The sequence below is a fragment of the Xenopus laevis genome, chromosome 1S (assembly GCF_017654675.1).
Source record: "Xenopus laevis strain J_2021 chromosome 1S, Xenopus_laevis_v10.1, whole genome shotgun sequence".
Lineage (NCBI taxonomy): Eukaryota > Metazoa > Chordata > Amphibia > Anura > Pipidae > Xenopus > Xenopus laevis.
The window spans coordinates 70,494,843-70,514,492 of NC_054372.1; the positions used below are offsets into that span (position 1 = coordinate 70,494,843).

At 37.9% G+C, this 19,650-nt stretch overlaps 1 protein-coding gene across 6 annotated transcripts in view; it reads right to left on the reverse strand.

The window, feature by feature from the left end:
- slc4a4.S (solute carrier family 4 member 4 S homeolog) overlaps positions 1-19,650 on the reverse strand; it is a 127,870-nt gene that overhangs the window by 13,270 nt on the left and 94,950 nt on the right. For all 6 annotated transcript variants that reach the window (XM_018243458.2, XM_018243457.2, XM_018243461.2 and 3 more), the window contains 10 exons: positions 18,351-18,484; positions 14,361-14,632; positions 11,964-12,037; positions 11,292-11,483; positions 8,289-8,402; positions 7,039-7,200; positions 4,390-4,568; positions 4,191-4,263; positions 2,202-2,270; positions 467-640 (listed from right to left, as the gene is read on the reverse strand). In XM_018243458.2, the coding sequence (XP_018098947.1) occupies positions 467-640; positions 2,202-2,270; positions 4,191-4,263; positions 4,390-4,568; positions 7,039-7,200; positions 8,289-8,402; positions 11,292-11,483; positions 11,964-12,037; positions 14,361-14,632; positions 18,351-18,484 (1,443 nt within the window). The remainder of the gene's footprint in view (positions 1-466; positions 641-2,201; positions 2,271-4,190; positions 4,264-4,389; positions 4,569-7,038; positions 7,201-8,288; positions 8,403-11,291; positions 11,484-11,963; positions 12,038-14,360; positions 14,633-18,350; positions 18,485-19,650) is intronic.

Genomic DNA, 19,650 nt, shown 5'->3' on the forward strand with positions numbered 1-19,650 from the left:
CTGCCACCAAAAGTCTCTTGTGGAGCTTTTTTCTAATCTGAATAATTATGATTATGCGGTGCTGCAGATTTTAATAATCTCTACACATGGAATTTTCCAGATCAGTGAGGTACACCAAGCACTAGCACTGAACTTGATATGGGTATTGAACCTGACCATCCATGAATGACAGAGCTTTGGCATACAGATGGAGCCTTTATTCAAATGACTTATTATTGTGTTTTGCATAGCAAAACACTTTATTATTTACTCCACTTAAACAGCTTCCCCATAATTACAGAATTATGAAAAATATGGGCCTTTTCCTACAAATCATCTCTTCTTTTCACCTAGTTATTGCATATAGGCTTAGTCTAGAAAAACAGGATGCTTTTGGTTGATGCCCACCCCAAAAAGGAAAATAGGTGGAGGCCCATGATTGAAACTTGAAAAGATTTGTATTTTATAGTTTGAATTTCAGACTCACCATAACTGGGAAGATTATAGCAGCCACAGTTGATTTTAGGACCCAGAGCAGTGCCAGGCATAATATCTGAATGAATGTGAAGAGATGCACCTTGCGCAGAGGAACATGGCGCAAGTAGATGAAATCTGGCTGATGTTTTGCAGGCATCAAAAGCAGCTTGAGACGGTCCATGAACTAGATTAATGGAAAGTAACCAATATAGACTATATGCAGAATAAACCCATAGGACACTGTAAGAAAACTTGAGCATTTTGGGTAGAATAGCAATCTTTACATTTCATGTTTATTACTTACTACACTCATAATTATGCTATTGCAGTTCAGTAAAAGCAATGCCTAGCAATAAACTAGCCAAACGAAAGCACTACCGGTGTACCGGAACAAAATTACACAGGGATTAAGATTCTGTTTGAGCCTTGTTCATGACACTGCATTTTCCACTATACTGTAACTATATACTGTAATTAGGAGTCTCGGTATAACTATTATTACTGTTACGGTTTAAGTTCCAAACTGACTACTACATGCCACAAAAGGCACTGAATAACCAAGATGGGAGAACAATATATGGAGCTACTGCAAATATACAGAAATGAACTCAGGGGAACCAGTCCGGTTTATAATATGCTCTAATGAGGGGCTGAATGCTTAACAGATTAAACTAGCACTACATAATTAATTCTAGCTCACAAGCCTAAATCCTGGAAATAACTTTGTACCAAAAAAGGCCTTCGAATCTCTGTCACGGCTCCCTTAGGAAATTGCCATAAACTGCCATTTGTACATTCAACAAAGGTTTTGCTATAGATTTATTGACTTTTCAGGGCTTTATGATAAAGTGACAGTGGCAGTGCATCTCAAAAAATGTACCATACTTGAGTTTTATTATTAACTGACACCAATGCATTCGACACAATATTGGACCTTTACATACCACAAAATGTTATTCAATGCCAATTGCAAGTTGAATAGAATGTGAGTTTAACACAGAACCTTTGCTGATGGCAAATTGTTTTTGTCAGTGTCGTAGATTCTACTAGTGCACAGATTTGCCCCGCTGTACGGCGCTGACCGAGGGAATCACAGGAGACGTGTATTGCTCAATAATCTTGCGGCTTTATTGTGCACATCAAGTGAACATATGGCAGTGGGTTGGTGAGGAAAACTACGCGTTTCGTGCCTTAACTCTCCTGGCACTTCATCAGCGCCATACAGCGGGGCAAATCTGTGCATAATAGTTACCTCCTGAACGAGGTGAGGAGTAGTGATGGGCGAATTTATTTGCTAGGCGCGAATTCGCGGCGAATTTGCGTGATTCACCGCCAGCGAATAAATTCGTGAAACGCCAGAGAAAATGCGCAGCAAAAATTCGCCGGGGGCCGGCGTAAAAACAAACAGGCGCCGTTTCGCAAATTTTTCGCCGTTTTGCGAATTCCACACGAAATTCGCTAATTTTTCAGCGAAACGGCGCAAATTCGCCCATCGCTAGTGAGGAGGATCTCGAGAGAGCTGCTACTGAAGGGAGAGACATTGTTCTACCAAAAGGGTGAGCTCCGATACATTTCAAAACCTATTTTTGTGTTTATTTATCGTAGATTCTACTATGCTGCAATTAAGGGATTAAAACTATTAATTATATGAATAGAAATAACTCTATGTATAATACTTGCATAATACTGGTGTAATCTAAAGCTAAATACACATTAGATGTACTAGAACAGACAAAATAGTGTACCTGAACGCCATTGAGAGATGCTACTCCCATATATAGGAAGACTCCATACAGCACAGGCATAGGGATGAACTAGAAAATGTAAACAGCAGAAGACTTTTTTAAAATTACATGCAAGCATACAGATATACCTATAGCTAGAGTAAATGTGAAATTCACAACTGAAAATATGGCAAGTCTTGATGTTTAATAAATCAATTTAAATTCAGTTATCTCTATGCAATATAGGATAGATCACTGATCACCATAAAAGAGGCAGAGACTGGGTGAGCTGGGAGCAGAGCTGTGGTTAGGACAAGGCACCATACAAGGGCATAGCGGATATTAGACTTTCCCTTGGGTTGATATGATTTTACATGCCAAGGTTGTCAAACTCATTTAGAATCTCTCCCTATATCTTATATTCATGAAAAAAAAAAGATCCAGATGACGGGTTTATCCATGGAACTCAAAGGAATAACAACAGCGAGTTTGAGCAGCACTGTCACAGATCTTATTAAGAAGTGTGAACAGCATTGATTCTAATATAGAAGCCACCTGCTGTCCACCCAGTGCTTACCTTTTCCTGCATCACAGGAGGTCTGGGGGGGCCATATCAGTAGTGCAAAGAGCTCAATTGGGCTCTCTTGCACTAGAAAAGCCAAATTTTTGCGCGCCTGGTAAAAGGCTTGGCACTGCCTTCTGAGGCAAGTTTTTCAACTCACCTCATTGGAGCAGTGCCCAATGTGTAACCACATACAGTTTGTTTAATCTAGTTTTGACTGTGCTGCTACAGCAGAGAACATGATGTATCCTCACCTTCACCCCCCCCACACACACACACACACAATGGCTCATGCTTTCAAGAAGAGGTCTGCTGTTAATACCACTTATGGTAAGTTGCATTTACCATTTATCTCTATATATCTCTAGAAAGTGGAAGCAGATTGGGGTGGTTTTCAACTCAGCATAGTGTCACAATGCCCTGTGAATGGTTCACCTACGGTAAAGCAAGATCCTATATTCTACAATGCTATTTTTACCCTACTTATTGTCAGGTTTAAATGACTAGTAGTTGTCCACATGAAAACTAGAAAGTTAAAATCACATAAAATAACAACCACATACAAAACATTATTTTGTCTTGTGATATTGTAAAATGGTACCACTACACATTCGTTTTTGATGAGCTTCAATTAACAAAACATATTTAGCCCTACAGCCAATCCTGTTACATTAAAATCTACTTTAAGGTTTTCATAGTTCAGCAAGTTTCAAATTATTTTGCATTTTTTAATGCTTCCTGCACTCAAGAAGACCACAAACACCTGATTAAAGAAAAAATTACTTTGCCTGATAAGTAAATTAAATCACTTGCCAATTTTTTTGTAACCTTGACAACTAATCTGCACCTAATGTGAGAGATTGATGCCAGTAATTTATATTGCTTTCTGAGTCAGGGTTTTTTTTTAAAAGTGCTCAGGATCAGATTGTTCTAATAAGTCATTTAATTCCATTTACAACTTTGTTTTTCTAGAAGAGATTACTTTAACAGCCTTAAGAAACAGCAGGTAGATAAGTAAGTAAACAGCTTCTGGGAACACTTTTATTTTACATTTATGTGTTGTGTGAAACTGTTACATTCCCACACACCTTCGTTTTACCACTTGGGGGCAGCCATATCATATCAAATCATCAGCATCTGTACAGTAAGATTCTGCTGGGGAAACCAAAGTTTGGGAATGTATTTGCAAACAATATTGCACACAGTTCGCTGTGGTCACTCTGGGCCCCCTAAATCAGTTGGTCCTGAGCACATGCCTCTTATGCGCATTTTTTAAGGTGGTCCTAGAAAAATTACTGATAAGAAAAAGGCAATGTTTTCATATGCGTGCACCTTTGTTAAGAAGCAAGGAGAATGAGCAGTGAAATATATAATTCAACCCAAAAAGACACAATTAAAGGATAGTAATGCATTCAACAATGAATTAGATAGGCTTAATATGTATCTACCTTTAGGATAGGTGCCATAAAGACAGACACACCAGTCAAAAGGAACACCATGACTCCTGTAACTCTTTGTTCCCTACAAACCAACAGAACATTTGAATTACTGCATATTCTGACCTTCTTACTGTACAGTATTGACATTATTCTAGGTTATTTTAGTCATTAAGATGTGCATGCCACAAAGTTGATAAATATACAGTACCTAACACCCAAAAACTTGGGTTGTTCTCCTGGGGCTGATGTTTCTGTTTCCATTTTCAAGCTGTCAATGTGAGCAATGGAGATGACAGTAGCAGCCACATACCAGGGAAGAGCCATGAAGGAACACACAATCATCAGAACAGCCACCCAAAACAAGTCCAAGTGATAGCCAGCTCCTTTCTAAGGATTTCAGAAGAAAGGCAACTAAGACATAATGCAACATGATCATAATTTATTCTTCATTGAGCTGCACTTTATTGCAGCATATCATATTCAATTGGTCACCTCTCTCAATGAAGAAGACTACTTAAACACAGTACATTATTCAGAGGTGGGCACAACTCTGTGCACAGACTTAATTATGCTGAAATTCTGCCCAAAAAGCTGCAATGTTGGTAAAAAAATGGCAATTAGCTTCAGAAACTTGCACTTTGCATAACATTGGTAAATGCCCCATGGAGTGTCAATGGCACATGATTCTGTTTGTTTCTGAATATACAGCTAGTGAGGAATTGGATTTACCCAGTTGTCCAAACAGTTGGGATATTCTATTCTAAGCCTTATCTCACTATACTCAGTAAGACTTCAGAAAGACCAGGCATGTACTGTAATACCAGTGGATGTCTTTCATGCTGGGTCCCTTACCAGTTTGCTGGTGTCAAAACCTAAATCAAGGTTAGATAAAAAATAATAATCGCATTTACTGGAAACTTTTTGGAGAGGGTCAGTCATAAAAGTTCCAATAAGATGAAAGTTTGGACCTTGTAATTTTTGTAAATTTCTATGTGTTATGTGTTATGGTGGGATACCCTAGACACCAGAGTTAAGTTCTTATCCACAGATACACACAGCTAACATTTAAAGGCCTTTGCTTAAACAGATGTTTGCTTGTTCTAGAACTAGAGGCAGACTTAAATTCTGTTAGCCTTACATTATGAAGCTATTGATTTTGATCACTGGTTGCATTTAATGGATAATTACAGGGATACTATGTGGAAATCTCAGAGGTCAGGAAGCAATGGGTGATATATTACATAAATGCATTGAAGATAAGTGAATGGAAACCTTTGGTATGAGTTCCATACTTAATTTTCTTCTACACAATGCAGTCTGGGTATCATTAAAATTCTCATTATGTTTTGCTTTTAGTCATGCTCGCTGGTCACTAATTTCCCAGGAAAGCGATCTAAGGACAAGCTTCTGTATAGCAGAATTCACTAGGACCTCACAACACGTCAGTTCCACTTTGTTCACCTGAACAATCCACAGAGTGTGCAAGACTGAAATTGGATAAAAGCTCTGATTTCATACTCAGAAAAGGAAAGGATGCAACAGATTTAAATGAAGCTATTTCTCTATATAAATGCTAATTGTTTAACATAATGTATGATGTTAATAGAGTATTTTATTTTTGCTCTACATCTTTTATAAAAATTATTTAAAAAATAAAACTGAGGGGGAAACAGAAAGGTGCAGAAAAGAAAAAAACACTGGAAATGTGGGAGTGCATTATTCTATGCCTCATTCAGGCCCCAGAAAGAAACTCAACTCGCTTTTCTGGTGATAGTTAAATGTCAATTGCCTAAAACTAACTGTATTGGTGTTTGTTCAGAATCTAGAAGAATTAATTCTGGAAATTTAGAGTTTTCTTGAAAATGTTTCACCATTCATCCAGTGGTAGGGAATTTCCAAGAATTTAAACCCTTAAGAGTAGCACCATCACAGTCATCCAATCACAATGGTTCCATTGAATTTCAGTAAGGTAATGGCTCAGGTTTTAAATTTAAATTCCCTAACACTCGATTGAACTGCAGAAGACCCTCGGTTGAGTGGTGAAACATTTTCAAGAAAACTCTAAAAGTCCAGTTGCCTATGACTTAATTCTACTAGATACTGTATATCATGACTTTGATGAATGAGAATCTTCATTAACATTGGTGGTTATTCCTTGTGCCTTGTTTTTTAAATGTGTGTATGTAGTAATAAGGACAATCTATGCCCTGCTTCTGTACCCAGTAGCAATGAATTGTTGATCTCATCAAACTCACTGAATCTCTCAGACTACATCTCTGATTGTGTTTAGTATAAATAATGAATAAATCATGAAGACCAACTGAAAAGATGTTGGACTAGGTTGCTCTGTAACTTGCTTAAATGATTTTTTTTTAAAAAAAAAAAAATAGGAAAACGTATAATATACATTATTATAAACATTATATCATGAGCATGCAACAGGTACCTTTATATGAATAAATTAACTTTTATTAAACATACATATTGTTCTTTTCTGCCATACACAATCCTTCATGATCATAATGTAGAATATAGTGCAGTTGGATAATGTTTGTGAGGACATTTATGTTTAATGAGCACAAACTAAGACAAAATAGAAAACTGTTGAAAATATACAAGGTCAGGAAATAGGACATTGCTTAAAGGTAACAACCAATTGGGGATGGAAGTGAAACTACTGGAGAAATTATCTGTAACAAAATCTCACTCCTCTGCATGGAAACTCTTTTCTGTCCAGTCATGAATAAATAAAGTTAGTATCTGTAGCCTTGTGTTTAATTTTTTATTAGACGAGACAGTGCTGTTAGAGGGAGAGACAGTTTTTGGGACATGCTGGTGGCACAGAGACAAAACTAACCTTGAGTTTGTGTTCCTTCCTGTTGACAATGACGGCTGTGATCTGTTGGTCCATGAAGATCAATATAGTCACAAGAAGAGCAGGAAGACTTGCAGCAAGGTACACCCACCAGGGGTTTCCTCCAAATGGTGGGACAAACCAGCCTCTGTGGGGACTTGTTGGCTGAAAGACATAGACATTATTGATATTACAACAGAAGCACATTTTGAAAGCTATGTATTGCAGCCTCCTTATGTTCTAGAGCAGGAATCTTCAGCCTGTGGATCTACAACAATTGCTGAACCACTGTGCCCAACAGCCCAAGAAAGCCTCAGCTTTTGAGGGTTGATGGGCATTGTGGTTCAGCAGCAATTAAACCAATAGTGGCTTACTTACTTGGTAGTTTATATTTATGAAAGCTAGTAATATCTGCTTGCTGTACTGCATGCAATTGGATACTTTGCAGCCGATTAAAAGCAATTTAAATAATAAAACAAAACATGGTAACAATTGTATAAGTTTTGAGATGACTGCTGAGATGACTGCTGTAAGCAATGACAGCTGTTTTACTAAGAAGCTACTGAGGACAAATGCTATTTTTAATTCACTATAAGACATTTGCCTTATGTAATAGCCCCCAGGAGTTAGCATTACGCATAATTTAAAAGATTTGTATAGAATCTTTTGGGGTGGAGCAATCTAAACTGTAAATTTTTGTTCAGAGATTATGTTTTTTAATTCCATCATGTAAATGTTAGTAGAATGTATAAATGCTAAGAAATGTATTTTGAAACACCACCTTTGAAAGAAATGAGCACATTTAAAACATATGTAGCTCTAAATATAGTATTCATATAGTGTTCATTTATTTATTTAATTAATTATTCTAGCTTAATTTCAAAAAGCCTAATAGTATCACCCCTCTTATAAATAATACACCCCCATAAACAGATTGAAACCGGGGCCCGCACCCCCCTCAGGGCCCACTGGCGGATCACGCCTGTGCAAATACAGGGGTGGGGGGGCACGGCTGCACACCCTGCTCCCGGACCTCACTTCGGATAGTTACATTACTGGACTGAAACTAACTGATGTCATCCTTGCCACATTATGAGTCTAGGTTTGAGTCCAGGCAGTGCACCCTATACAGTTATATTATATTATGCATTAAAATTAAGAGGACAGGTCCCAAAATCTTTTAGTGAACTACAAGACTGCTAGTGATAAGAAATAAGTCCAAGATTTTCACATTATTCAAGCTTAACCATTACCTTAAACTCACTGGGCACAATCAGTTTTGGGGTGTCTACACCAACAAGTGCATCTATTCCACAGAAAATTAGAATGGACAATATGATGGCAAAGTCACTGATCAATTTCCGTGCCTAAAATAAAAGACATCAAAATGTAAATGACAAAATCACCTATCATCTATTCTATGCCAGCTGACTGAGAGTTACCAAGGTCACTGGCTAATTAACAGGTCAATACTTTATAGCTGTAAAATTAGTTTACCTACAGTAATTTTCTTTACCAGCTCAGTTTCCCTGTAAATCTGGAAATTCATGTTTTCTTTCCAGGAAGAAGAGAGAATGAATATTGCTTAAAGGGATCCTGTCATCGGAAAACATGTTTTTTTCAAAACGCACCAGTTAATAGTGCTACTCCAGCAGACTTCTGCACTGAAATCCATTTCTCAAAAGAGCAAACAGATTTTTTTTATATTCAATTTTGAAATCTGACATGGGGCTAGATATTTTGTCAATTTCCCAGCTGTCCCTGTCATGTGACTTGTGCCTACACTTTAGGAGTGAAATGCTTTCTGGCAGGCTGCTGTTTTTCCTTCCCAATGTAACTAGGGTTGCCACCTGGCCGGTATTTTACCAGCCTGGCCGGTAAAAATGATGGTTGATCCCAATGTTATTAATAGGGAAAAAAGATAACTATATAGGTATTTTTTTCCAGAAAACCATAAATGTAACTGAATGTGTATCAGTGGGACATGGGTTTTTACTATTGAGTGTTGTTCTCAGATCTGCCAGGCAGCTGTTATCTTGTGTTAGGGAGCTGTTATCTGGTTACCTTCCCATTGTTTGACTGCTGGCAGCGCCGGATTTCTTTGTGGGCCGCGCGGTCCGACCAGGCGGCTGCGCGGTCCTAGCGCCCGCCTACACATCCCCTTTCCAGCACGCCGGTGAAAAAACGCTGGCGCAGCTGGTGTAATTGAATGGGGACGCACACGTCCACATAATGCGGCTGGGCGGCATGCCGCCCTAGGCCCGGGCCTATGCGGCCTTGCCGCAAATCCGGGCCTGGCTGCTGTACAGCTTGCAGTACAGCAGTAAAGAGTTATTGAAGTTTATCAGAGCACAAGTCACATGACTTGGCGCAGCCAGTAACGGAACTTGGTGGGGGCGGCGCCCCCACCCTCGGGCGTGTGATTTTCCTCTGCGGCTGCAGCCAACTCCAGCCGGCTGCAGCGCGCGCAATCTGCCGGGGGGGCCCTGCGGGGGTGCGGGCCCTGGCCCAGTTGCACCCCCTGCTCCCCCGGTAGTTACGCCCCTGGGCGCAGCTGGGAAATTGACAATATATTTAGCCTCTTGTCAGATTTCAAAAAAAAAAAAAAAAATAATATGTTTGCTCATGGATTTCAGTGCAGAATTCTGCTGGATCAGCACTATTAACTGATTAATTTTGAAAAAAAAAAATTTCCCATGACAGTATCCCCCTTAAGGTTATCCCCAATGTCAGAAACTTGTAACAATGTTATTTGTCAACACATTTTTTTTTAGACCACAAAGAGGTTTTTGAAAAGAGTCATGTAGATGGATCATTTGACGTGGCAATTTAATTAAATGACTACAGATAAATTCTAGATCTGGGTCACTCTGGGGGTTATATTTCAGTTGCTCTCCACATCAATGCACACCAATTTCCAATCTGCAAAATGATAGTGTCACTCACTATCCGCTGGGAACATAGAGCAGAACAATGCATTAGGGCTAGCCAGAAAACTTTTTTTTTTTCAATAGCTTCTGTTTTTAATGTAATAATCGGTACCTTTGGTAATTAACTTAACCTAAACCAATGTGGGTGGCAAAACAACCCAAATGTTGAAATGTTTTTTAGTAGCTCTATTGCATGCTGATCAAAATTATGGAAATATGCCTAATGGGAAAGTATAATGATTATTAAATTGCTTGCCTCGGGTTATATTTTGTTCATATCTCTGGTCTTTACAGATGTAAAAATGCCAACATACAGAAAAGGAATACTCTGCGTGCTTGTGTTTTTGCTTTTAGAAGATAAATTCAATACAAATCCAATCTCGATATAGAACATGGATAACAAGTTAATGATTTGCTCAGATTGTTCATCATTACCATAAAGGTACTGACCATTTAATAGATACACTGCATTGCATCACTGTCACTAAATTCGTTGGCACTTAGCTACTAAAGGTGGCCATACACGGGCAGATTAAAGATGCCGATATCGGTCCATTATCGGTCCTGCGACCCATCGGAGCCCATTCGTAGTATCGTAAACCGATCGTTCGGCCCCAGGGCCGTTAGTGGCCATATTGGGTCAAGATCTTATAGTGTATGGCCACCTTTACATTGAGCACTTTGACTTGTAATATAAATCACCAGATGATGTGGGCTATACCCTGCTATGCCGCTTGTCTGCACTGTTACTATTTGAAAAAAAAACATTAAGGGGCAGATTTACTAAGGGTCGAATATTGAGGGTTAATTAATTTTAATACAACGATCGAAGGAATATCCTTCAATCAAAAAAACGCAGGCAAGCCTATGGGGACCTTCCCCATAGGCTAACATTGACTTCGGTAGCTTTTAGCTGCCGAAGTAGGGGGTCGAAGTTTTTCTTAAAGAGACAGTACTTCGATTATCGAATGGTCGAATAGTCGAACGATTTTTAGTTCGAATCGTTCGATTCAAAGTCGAAGTAGTAGTCGAAGGTCGAAGTAGCCCATTCGATGGTCGAAGTAGCCAAAAAAACACTTCGAAATTCGAAGTTTTTTTAATTCGAATCCTTCACTCGAGCTTTGTAAATGTGCCCCTAAGTGACTCTTGGAAACAATGAAGTGCTGGTTTAAATCATTGTTCTCGTTAATGGCATCTGTATACAAAGCAAGTTTACCTCTCTCTAAAACAAGGGATCAACTCCATTACATAATTCCGATTTAACCATAAATAGCGTTATACTTTTTATATAATAAATACTGAATTCAGTTGTCATAGTCGACTTACTGTTGTGGGAAAATAGCGACTGGTTTTGAACTTCTTTAGAGCAGTTGAGCATGCATATGTACCAAAGAACAGCATAAAAGACATTAATGTTATATCGGGAATGTATTTACAGTTGTTTCCAAGAAGGTTACCACCATACTTCAAACATTCCTTCTTAGTAAGAGATGACCAGTTTATAGTGGTATTGTGATCCTGTGGGGACAAAGCAAAGATTTGTCACATTAGAAATCCATTTTAGATGCTGGAGGCTTAAAATAGTTGCCTCTTGACAAATAATTTATTTAAGGCTTAATAGTGACATTAGTAACTAGGTCTAATCCAGTTCTTAAAAAGAATTGAATAGCAGCAGGTGTGTTATTGTGCAAATGTTCATTTATTGCATTGCAGCTGATTAGTGATACTAACGGAAGCATTATTTAACGTGGGTTGGATGATTATTCTTGGAAAGTAAAATTAGAAAAAAGTAATTACTTTACACAGATCCCACAGAGAGCAATGTGGAATGACACACATAAAATATGGATATAAAATATACTGGATATAAAACTAGTTAGCACCCTTGTTAAAAAAAGGGCTTTGTGGAACTGCATACAATTTGAAAGAACATGTCTCGTGTAAGAAGGTGTTTGGAACAGGCAAGCCCTTTTATAATTTGCCACTTTCATTACATACCATATCCATTTCCATGGTAGTAGAGAAGAAGTCTAATGGTGATTCTGTTGTCTCGTTAAACAGTGAAATGTTTGCTGTAACAAAAATAGTTGTATTTAGGGGGAAGATTGGGCCTCAGCAAAAGTCACAGGCAAAAATACCCTCCAAAACCCAGGGACCCGTTGTTTCCATATTTACCCAAGTGTGCCAGGTAGTTCTACAAAGCATTCTAAGGAAGTGGCAGTTTGTGTGTGGGCACGAAACGCATTAATGTACATGCACTGTTGAAGCCACTGTATCACTGAGTATGCTTTAATAAAGCCAAAATGGATACAGGCAAGCGGTCTTTGTAAGTTCCTTCAGCAGAGCGCACCATTGGGATCCATCAGTGGATATAGTTAAACAAGGCATCCTGGGTTTTATAGCCCCAGCTACTTCTATGCAAAAACTTTCAGTGCTGGAATCTAGACTGCACCAAGCATTTTGTAGAAGGCATTTCCTGTCCCTGCTCCTTTCCAAGTTAGAGTGACCAAGATAAGAACTGGACAGCAGGAAGGAGCTGAACTGCATAGAAACTTGCTTGGGAAGGGAGGTAGTGCTTTGGATAACAATGAAAAATCTGTACTGTACTGCAGAATAAAGTCTGAAATGTATGTGATAATGTTCCTAATGGAGTTGGTATTTATTATAAGGATCTGATTGACTACAGAATGGTTTATTCCTCTGAAGATTTTATGGGCTCCAGTTGGTTCAAAGTAAAGCAGTAAAGCATTTAAATGAATTTTGAGGTCTGTTGAGCACTACTGGGACACATACAGTGTTTTTATGACATGACCTATAGGGCAACAAAATCAAAAATAATTCTACTCCATTTCCCTTAACTCTTAATGCGCATAAATGGTTCAGATCATTTGAAGCAACGCCTAATAGTGCTTCTGTCATTCTTAAATTATCAAACAAGATGCCAGAGTTAACTGTATGAAAGAATAGGACTTGATTTTGTTCTGAAAAGCCGCTGTTCTTGAACTTCCTGTAGGCACGAATATGTTCCTGTCTGATGTGCCAATTAATTTCTGTCTGCCTTAAGATTGCCATTCACTTTAAGACAGTACAAAGTTCCAAATTAAGTGATCCTTTCCCTTCAGGTTTTATGATAATGGCTTGTCGCTGCCTGACATAATGTCCGTAAGGAGAATTGTTGTGACCAGTTGATTTAGGCCCTTGTTTTACTACTGAATGGTCCAGTGTCCTGATATGTTTTACTTATTTTTAATAGTTCTCATCTTAATAATCATAAGGAATATATAGTAGGATTGATGTTAAACAACTGGTTGTTGTGCCATTTGAGTACTAAAAAACTGCCCTCATGACATCAGATGCTACAGTCTTTATTTGAATGCTCAGTATGCTAACACGAGAGGAAGACAAAAGGCTTTCCCACAACCTGATAAATCTAACATTTATTTTTCTTTCAGTATATTACAAGATTTTTCCTACAAGTAGAAGTTACTTTAGAATATCTGTATCTTTCTAAATTAAAATTGCCTGAATAGGAAATGCATTTTCTTTATTTCTAAATGGTTTCTAACTTGTAAACTGGCAGGTTACACAGAACTTCAACACTAAGGGGCCAATTAACTTACAATCTAATTTAGATGTTTTTCCATGAATTTCGAAAAATTTGTGGATTCCTATATTTTGAAAAATCTCTAAGAATTCTAAATGTATTAAGTGAAAAAAACACCAGAATGTGAGCTGCATTGAACTTACTGGACCTCTTTAAATTAATTTGGACTTTTAGAGGCTTTTGGGTTTTTTGCCTGAAAAATTTAAAAAGGTTTTTTTTTGTATTTGTATTTTTTTCAGCACTTTTTTTGTTCAGACTTTTTATGTTTGGATCTTATAAATGACAATCATTGTTTTACAGTTTGTGAGTTTAGATGTGGTTTCAAAAACTTCTAAAACCTTAAATAAATAAGCCTCCATGTGGCCAATTTTTTTGCATTGAAATGTAAGGGTTTTTTTGTGTTGAAATGCAAGTCAAATAAGGGTCCAAGACACTAGAATTTTACAAAGTATCAAGTTAAGCACATAACACTTGAATGTACAGTATAAAAAATCTAAAATATGAGTTCCTTGCAAATTTCAAGTGATTTTTTCCCAAAGAAAAAAAAATGTCAAAATGTCAAATTCTGCTAAATAGGATTTCTTAACACTAACAATATGGATTACTTAAAAACATTAATAGGGGAACTTTGTTTGCTTTGTAACGTGATTTCACTGCAAGACACTAAACAGCAGAAAATCTACCCGCTGACTGGTTGCTATTATTATTAGACTTTTTGTTACATTGCCCCACACATTTTTACACAGACCAATAAAAGATAAGTTAATTTGTCCCGTAACAGGTATACTTACATGGGTCTGGTGGAAGACATGTGCAACTGAACAAAGTGACATCTCCAACTTTGAAATGGTTATTGATTGGGTAGTAGTCAGCAAATTTGATCATCTTTTTGAAAGCATCATATATGAAAATGAAGCTGATGAGGCAAGCAAATCCTTCTTCTGTAAAGCGAGTGAAGTACTTGACTAGTGAGCTAGCATCAGTGGCAACCAGCACAAGACATAGGAAAGCTGACCACAGGCCAATCCACAATCGAAACTCCAAATAGTCAAATTCATTATCTCTAGAAAATGACAAGTTGATGGACAATAAGCCTGAGCGCAGTACAACAGAGAAGTACATGAGAGTGAATTTACCTGGAAAGCATTGTGATAAAAAAGTTGCTCAAAGGAAATCTACTGCATACTGACCTTATATGAAATTACTTATATCATCATTTACCAAGTAAGAGAGCATAACACATGGCAGAATGATGTCTAAAATCTCTGCTGACATAAGATTGTATTGCAGCCACATGCTAATACTTTACTTTACCCTGGTTCACCACTAATCTGTTGTCTCTTGCACAAGTATTCATCGTTGTTCAGAGCTAATATTTTAATAAACGGAAGGGGCATTGTAAAAAAAAAAAAAAAAAAAAAACACTATTATAAAGAGAGGCTGCATTGCAAACAATAATGTAAAGGTAAACAGAGGTCCAGAACCAGATGGTATTTATCTCAGTGAACTCAATAAACTTAGCTATATGACTGCCAAACAGTTCATTTTTCAAGATTCACTGATGGCTGACAGAGTGCCAAGAGACTGGTGAATTGCTAATATGGAGCCACTTTTCAAAAACTAATCCCATTCTCAGCCTCAAAATTATATGTCTGATGTCAGTGGTAGCAAAGCTTTTTTTTTTCTTTCTTTCTTTTAAGGGGTTTTAAGGGATAAGATACTTGATTTCATTGCAAATCGCAATACTATGAATTTGTGCTAGCATGATTTTATGCTTAAAGGTCATGTCAACCCAAAAAAATAATTTCTTGCCTAAAAAAGGAAACATGATTCTAAGCAACTTTGCAATATACATTTATTACACATTTTCTATGGTTTTTACATTATTTATATGTATTGTTATTGAAAGCTGTGTTTGTCTGTCCCTTTCGATTCTCTGTCCTGGTGGCTCTGGCTTTTGAAACAATGTTAAATAAACCAATAGAGTAACAGACCTGTTTTGCTGGAGGAGATTGGCTTTTGCAACATTGTTCAAAAAGAAGTTAAGCAAATGCTGCTTTCAATAGTAATTAAATTTCCAAAAAAATTTCGGGTTGACATGCCCTTTAAGATATCCTGCCAGACTAATGTAATTGCTTTTTAAAAAGAAGAGAGCAGGAACCTTGACTCTGGGATGGCAGTAGATGTGATCTACTTAGACTTTCCTAATGCATTTGATACAGGACCATACAGAAAGTTACTGGTTAAATGAATAAATATTGGCCTGGAACATAGTAGTTATACTTGGATAGAGAACTGGATAAAGGATTGATTACAAAGAATAGCAGTAAATGGAACATTTTCTAATTTGACAAGTTGTTAATACCGCATGGCTCTATCCCTGGTCCTTTGATTTTTAACTAGTTTATTAATGACCTGGAGCTGCTCATTGAGAGTACTTTTTCTATTTTTATTATTGATATTAAATTGTGCAAAACTATATGTTCCATGCAGGATGCTGCCACTTTGCGGAGTGATTTGACTAAATTGGAAAACTGGGTAGCAAACTGGAAAATGAGGTTCAATGTTGATAAAGGATTTGGTAAAACAATATAAATGCTAGTTATATACATTTATGGGGGTACCCTTAGTCAGGCACGTTTCAGGGGCTGCTGCCGCCTGAGGCAGCAGCCCCAATGCCGCCCCTCCTCCTGCTCCGCTCTTCTAACTACCAACGTCGGAGCGGGTGGAGGAGGGGCCGCATCGCTAGTGCAGTGAGCGCTATTGCGCTCGCTGCGCTAGAAGAGCCGAATTTCCGTTTTAAAAAACGGAAATTCGGCTCTTAAAGTTACCAGAGGCGGCTTTTTGCCGCCCCTGGTAACTGGCCGCTCCGTGCCGCCTGAGGCAAGATTCTCACCTTGCCTCATGGCCGGAGCGGCCCTGCCCTTAGTTGAGAAGGATTTGGGGAATTTTGTAGATAACAGGTTGTCTAATTCCAGGCAGTGTCATTGTGTGGCTATTAAAGCAAATAAAGTACTGTCTTGCATCAAAAAGGACATTGACTCAAGGGAGAAAAACATTATTTTGACTATTTATAGGTCCCTGGTAAGTGCCTGTTTTAAAAGTCTGTTGCTGAGAAAATCTCAGCTGTAGCGAGAAGAGAAAATCTCAGCTGTAGCCAGAAGAAAAATATTTACCATTAATAAGATGAAAGAAACAGGCAGGAAACCAAGTGTGGTGTCAGAAGGTAAATATTATGCAATTTTTAAGCAGGGTAAAACGAGTGCATAGATACTGAGGCATGTGCTCTCTTTCTTAGCAGCAGCTCAAATTACACAATACACAATACTTTTTTCCATCCTTTGACATTGCATTAAATTTAGAATTGCTGTTTTCATTTGCTGTATTCTGGTGGTGGTGGCTGGGAGAGGGGGTAACAAGCTGTAGGATTGTTAGAAAACAGGTGCATATACTGAACTCTATTGCCAAAATTCTCCTCTTGGCAATCTCTTTGTAACAGGTGGTGACAGTTGCCTGGATTGAATATGTTTGAAAGAAATCTTTCTAGGAACAGAGAGGGTATCCAAGGTTATACTGGTTAAATTAAGAGCAGGACTTCACGGGTGATTTCGCAGCGATCCAACACACTGCGCAAAATCGCCGGCGTCACGTCGTATGCGATAGAAACAAGGTAAGTAATTCAATTGTCGTATCGTGTCGCATTGTTGATGCGACGTGACACGACTGTCGGATGCAGACATTACTTACCTTGTTTCCGTCGCATCCAACGTGACGCCTGTGATTTTGCGCACGCGTCAGATCGCTGCGAAATCGCCCGTGAAGTCCTGCCCTAAAGGTTTTGCCTTTGTATAATTTGACCAGAAGTACTGGGTTAGATTTGTTTTCTCCTTAAGACAAAATCTTAAGGTACGTGAGTCAATGGGTTTCCTATCCCTAATTCTAGTCTTGAGAGACTTCCTGTAGATCTTAAAGGAGAAACAAACCCTAAATAAAAAAAATCCTGAACCTCATAGATCACCCCCCCTCTTTGAGACCGGTCTCATTCCAAAGATTACCGAAGAAAATCATATGGCGCCACTGAACAGAATCTGTACGGAGGGGTAAGTAAAGACTTAGGGGCATAGCTAGGCTGGGGAGGAGAACGGAGGGTGTAGGGTAGGGTTTTTTTTTTTTATTAAAGGAACAGTTCAGTGTGAAAATAAAAACTGTGTAAATAGATAGCCTGTGCAAAATCAAAAATGTTTCTAATATAGTTAGTTAGCCAAATATGTAATGTATAAAGGCTGGAGTAACTGGAAAGTAGCCAGAACACAACTTCCTGCTTTTCAGCTCTATAACTCTGAGCTAGTTAGCGACTTGAAGGGGGGCCACATGGTACATATCTGTTCAGTGAGTTTGCAATTGATCCTTAGCATTCAGATTCAAAGCAACAGATATGACCCATGTGGGCCCTCCTCAAGTCTCTGATTGGTTACTGCCTGGGAACCAGGGTAACCAGTCAGTGTAAACCAAGAGAGCTGAAAATCAGGAAGTAGTGTTGTGGCTATTATGTTACACACCCAGTCACTCCAGCCTTTATACATTACATTTTTGCCTAACTAACTATATTAGAAACATTTTTATTTTGCACAGCCTATCGATTTACCCAGTTTTTATTTTACACTGAACAATTCCTTTAAGGATTTGTTTCTCCTTTAATGAAGCCTAAAGTTCTCTGCACATGAACATTTTGCTCTCACATTCAAATATGCAGACTATAGGAATGTGCAAATATTACTAACCTGCTGAAGTTAAACAAAAGCCTCTCAAAAACCAAGACTGGTCCCGTGCTGCTTAGAATAATAAGAGGCTGACCACCAAAAAGGCAGAACACGGCGCCTGAGATTGCTGTGCCCAAAAAGCTTTCCAGGACACCCTGTAATAAAAAAGAAACAATGAAATATTTTGTTTCTGCCAGATATATAATGTTTACCAATCAGCTACCAGGAGAAGGATCCCCATGTACCACAATGTAAAAGAGAGAAAGTTCCAGCTACAGCTATAAACAGAATTTGCAACATAATAGCAAGTAAGCACTAAACAAACCACCCATTAATCAATCAATGACAGGAAAAAAAATCATTTTATATAATTTTTATAATTTTCACCAACAGTAGAAATTAGTTGTAGGTGTCCCCTTTCAAAATATGTAAAAGTGTATCCATTGTGTCTACAATCCTAAACATCACTGTAAATAAACAAACCTGCAATGCTGACAGGCATCTTAAGTTAAAGCACAAAATTAAGTTCCATACAGAAATAGCTAGACCAAGCAAAATGTAAGTCCCACAGGGGATAATAGATGTGTTTTACATTTAAACAGCTCTGCAAAGTTAGTACTGATGCTCCAGTATCTCTACATATACTGTATTCACAATAGCAAGTGAATATATTGTGAATAACAGGACTTTTTTTGTTTCTGTTGCAATAACTGCATCTGTTTCACAGGTTTATTATTAACTTGTCCTGACAATAATGCCATATTAGAAACAAAATGATTTCAACTGTTTTTTAATTGTCTGTAATAATCGGTATGTCCCAAAGATACATGTAAGTGAATTACTTGACCAAATCATATTACTGTTTAAAATAATCAGACTAGGAATATAACGCATGGACATCAGGCTGGCATTTCTAATCAAATCCACTGAAGTCACATAACCTACCATTCAAAGTATCTGTAAATAATATGACCATTACTTGCTTATGGAGGATCAAGTAAGCAGATGCCAGACTGAAATTGCTTTAGTAATTGCAGGTTTTAGATTATGCATCCATTATCTGAGGTTACATAACAACGCAGTTCCCATAAGTGAACTAATGCGAACAAAGATACAGTACAAAGTACAACTATTATGGATATGGTCTTCATTGTAGTCTGTCTCCAACTAAATAGGCTACATACTGTAGATTTGTTTACAGTAATGATTCCTTAAATAAAGATAAATTCCACTCTTCATAAAATCAGATGTGGAAGTATATGAAAATAGTTTCATGAAAAGATATTATTTAAGGAATATTAACTCTTTCTTTTTATAGATC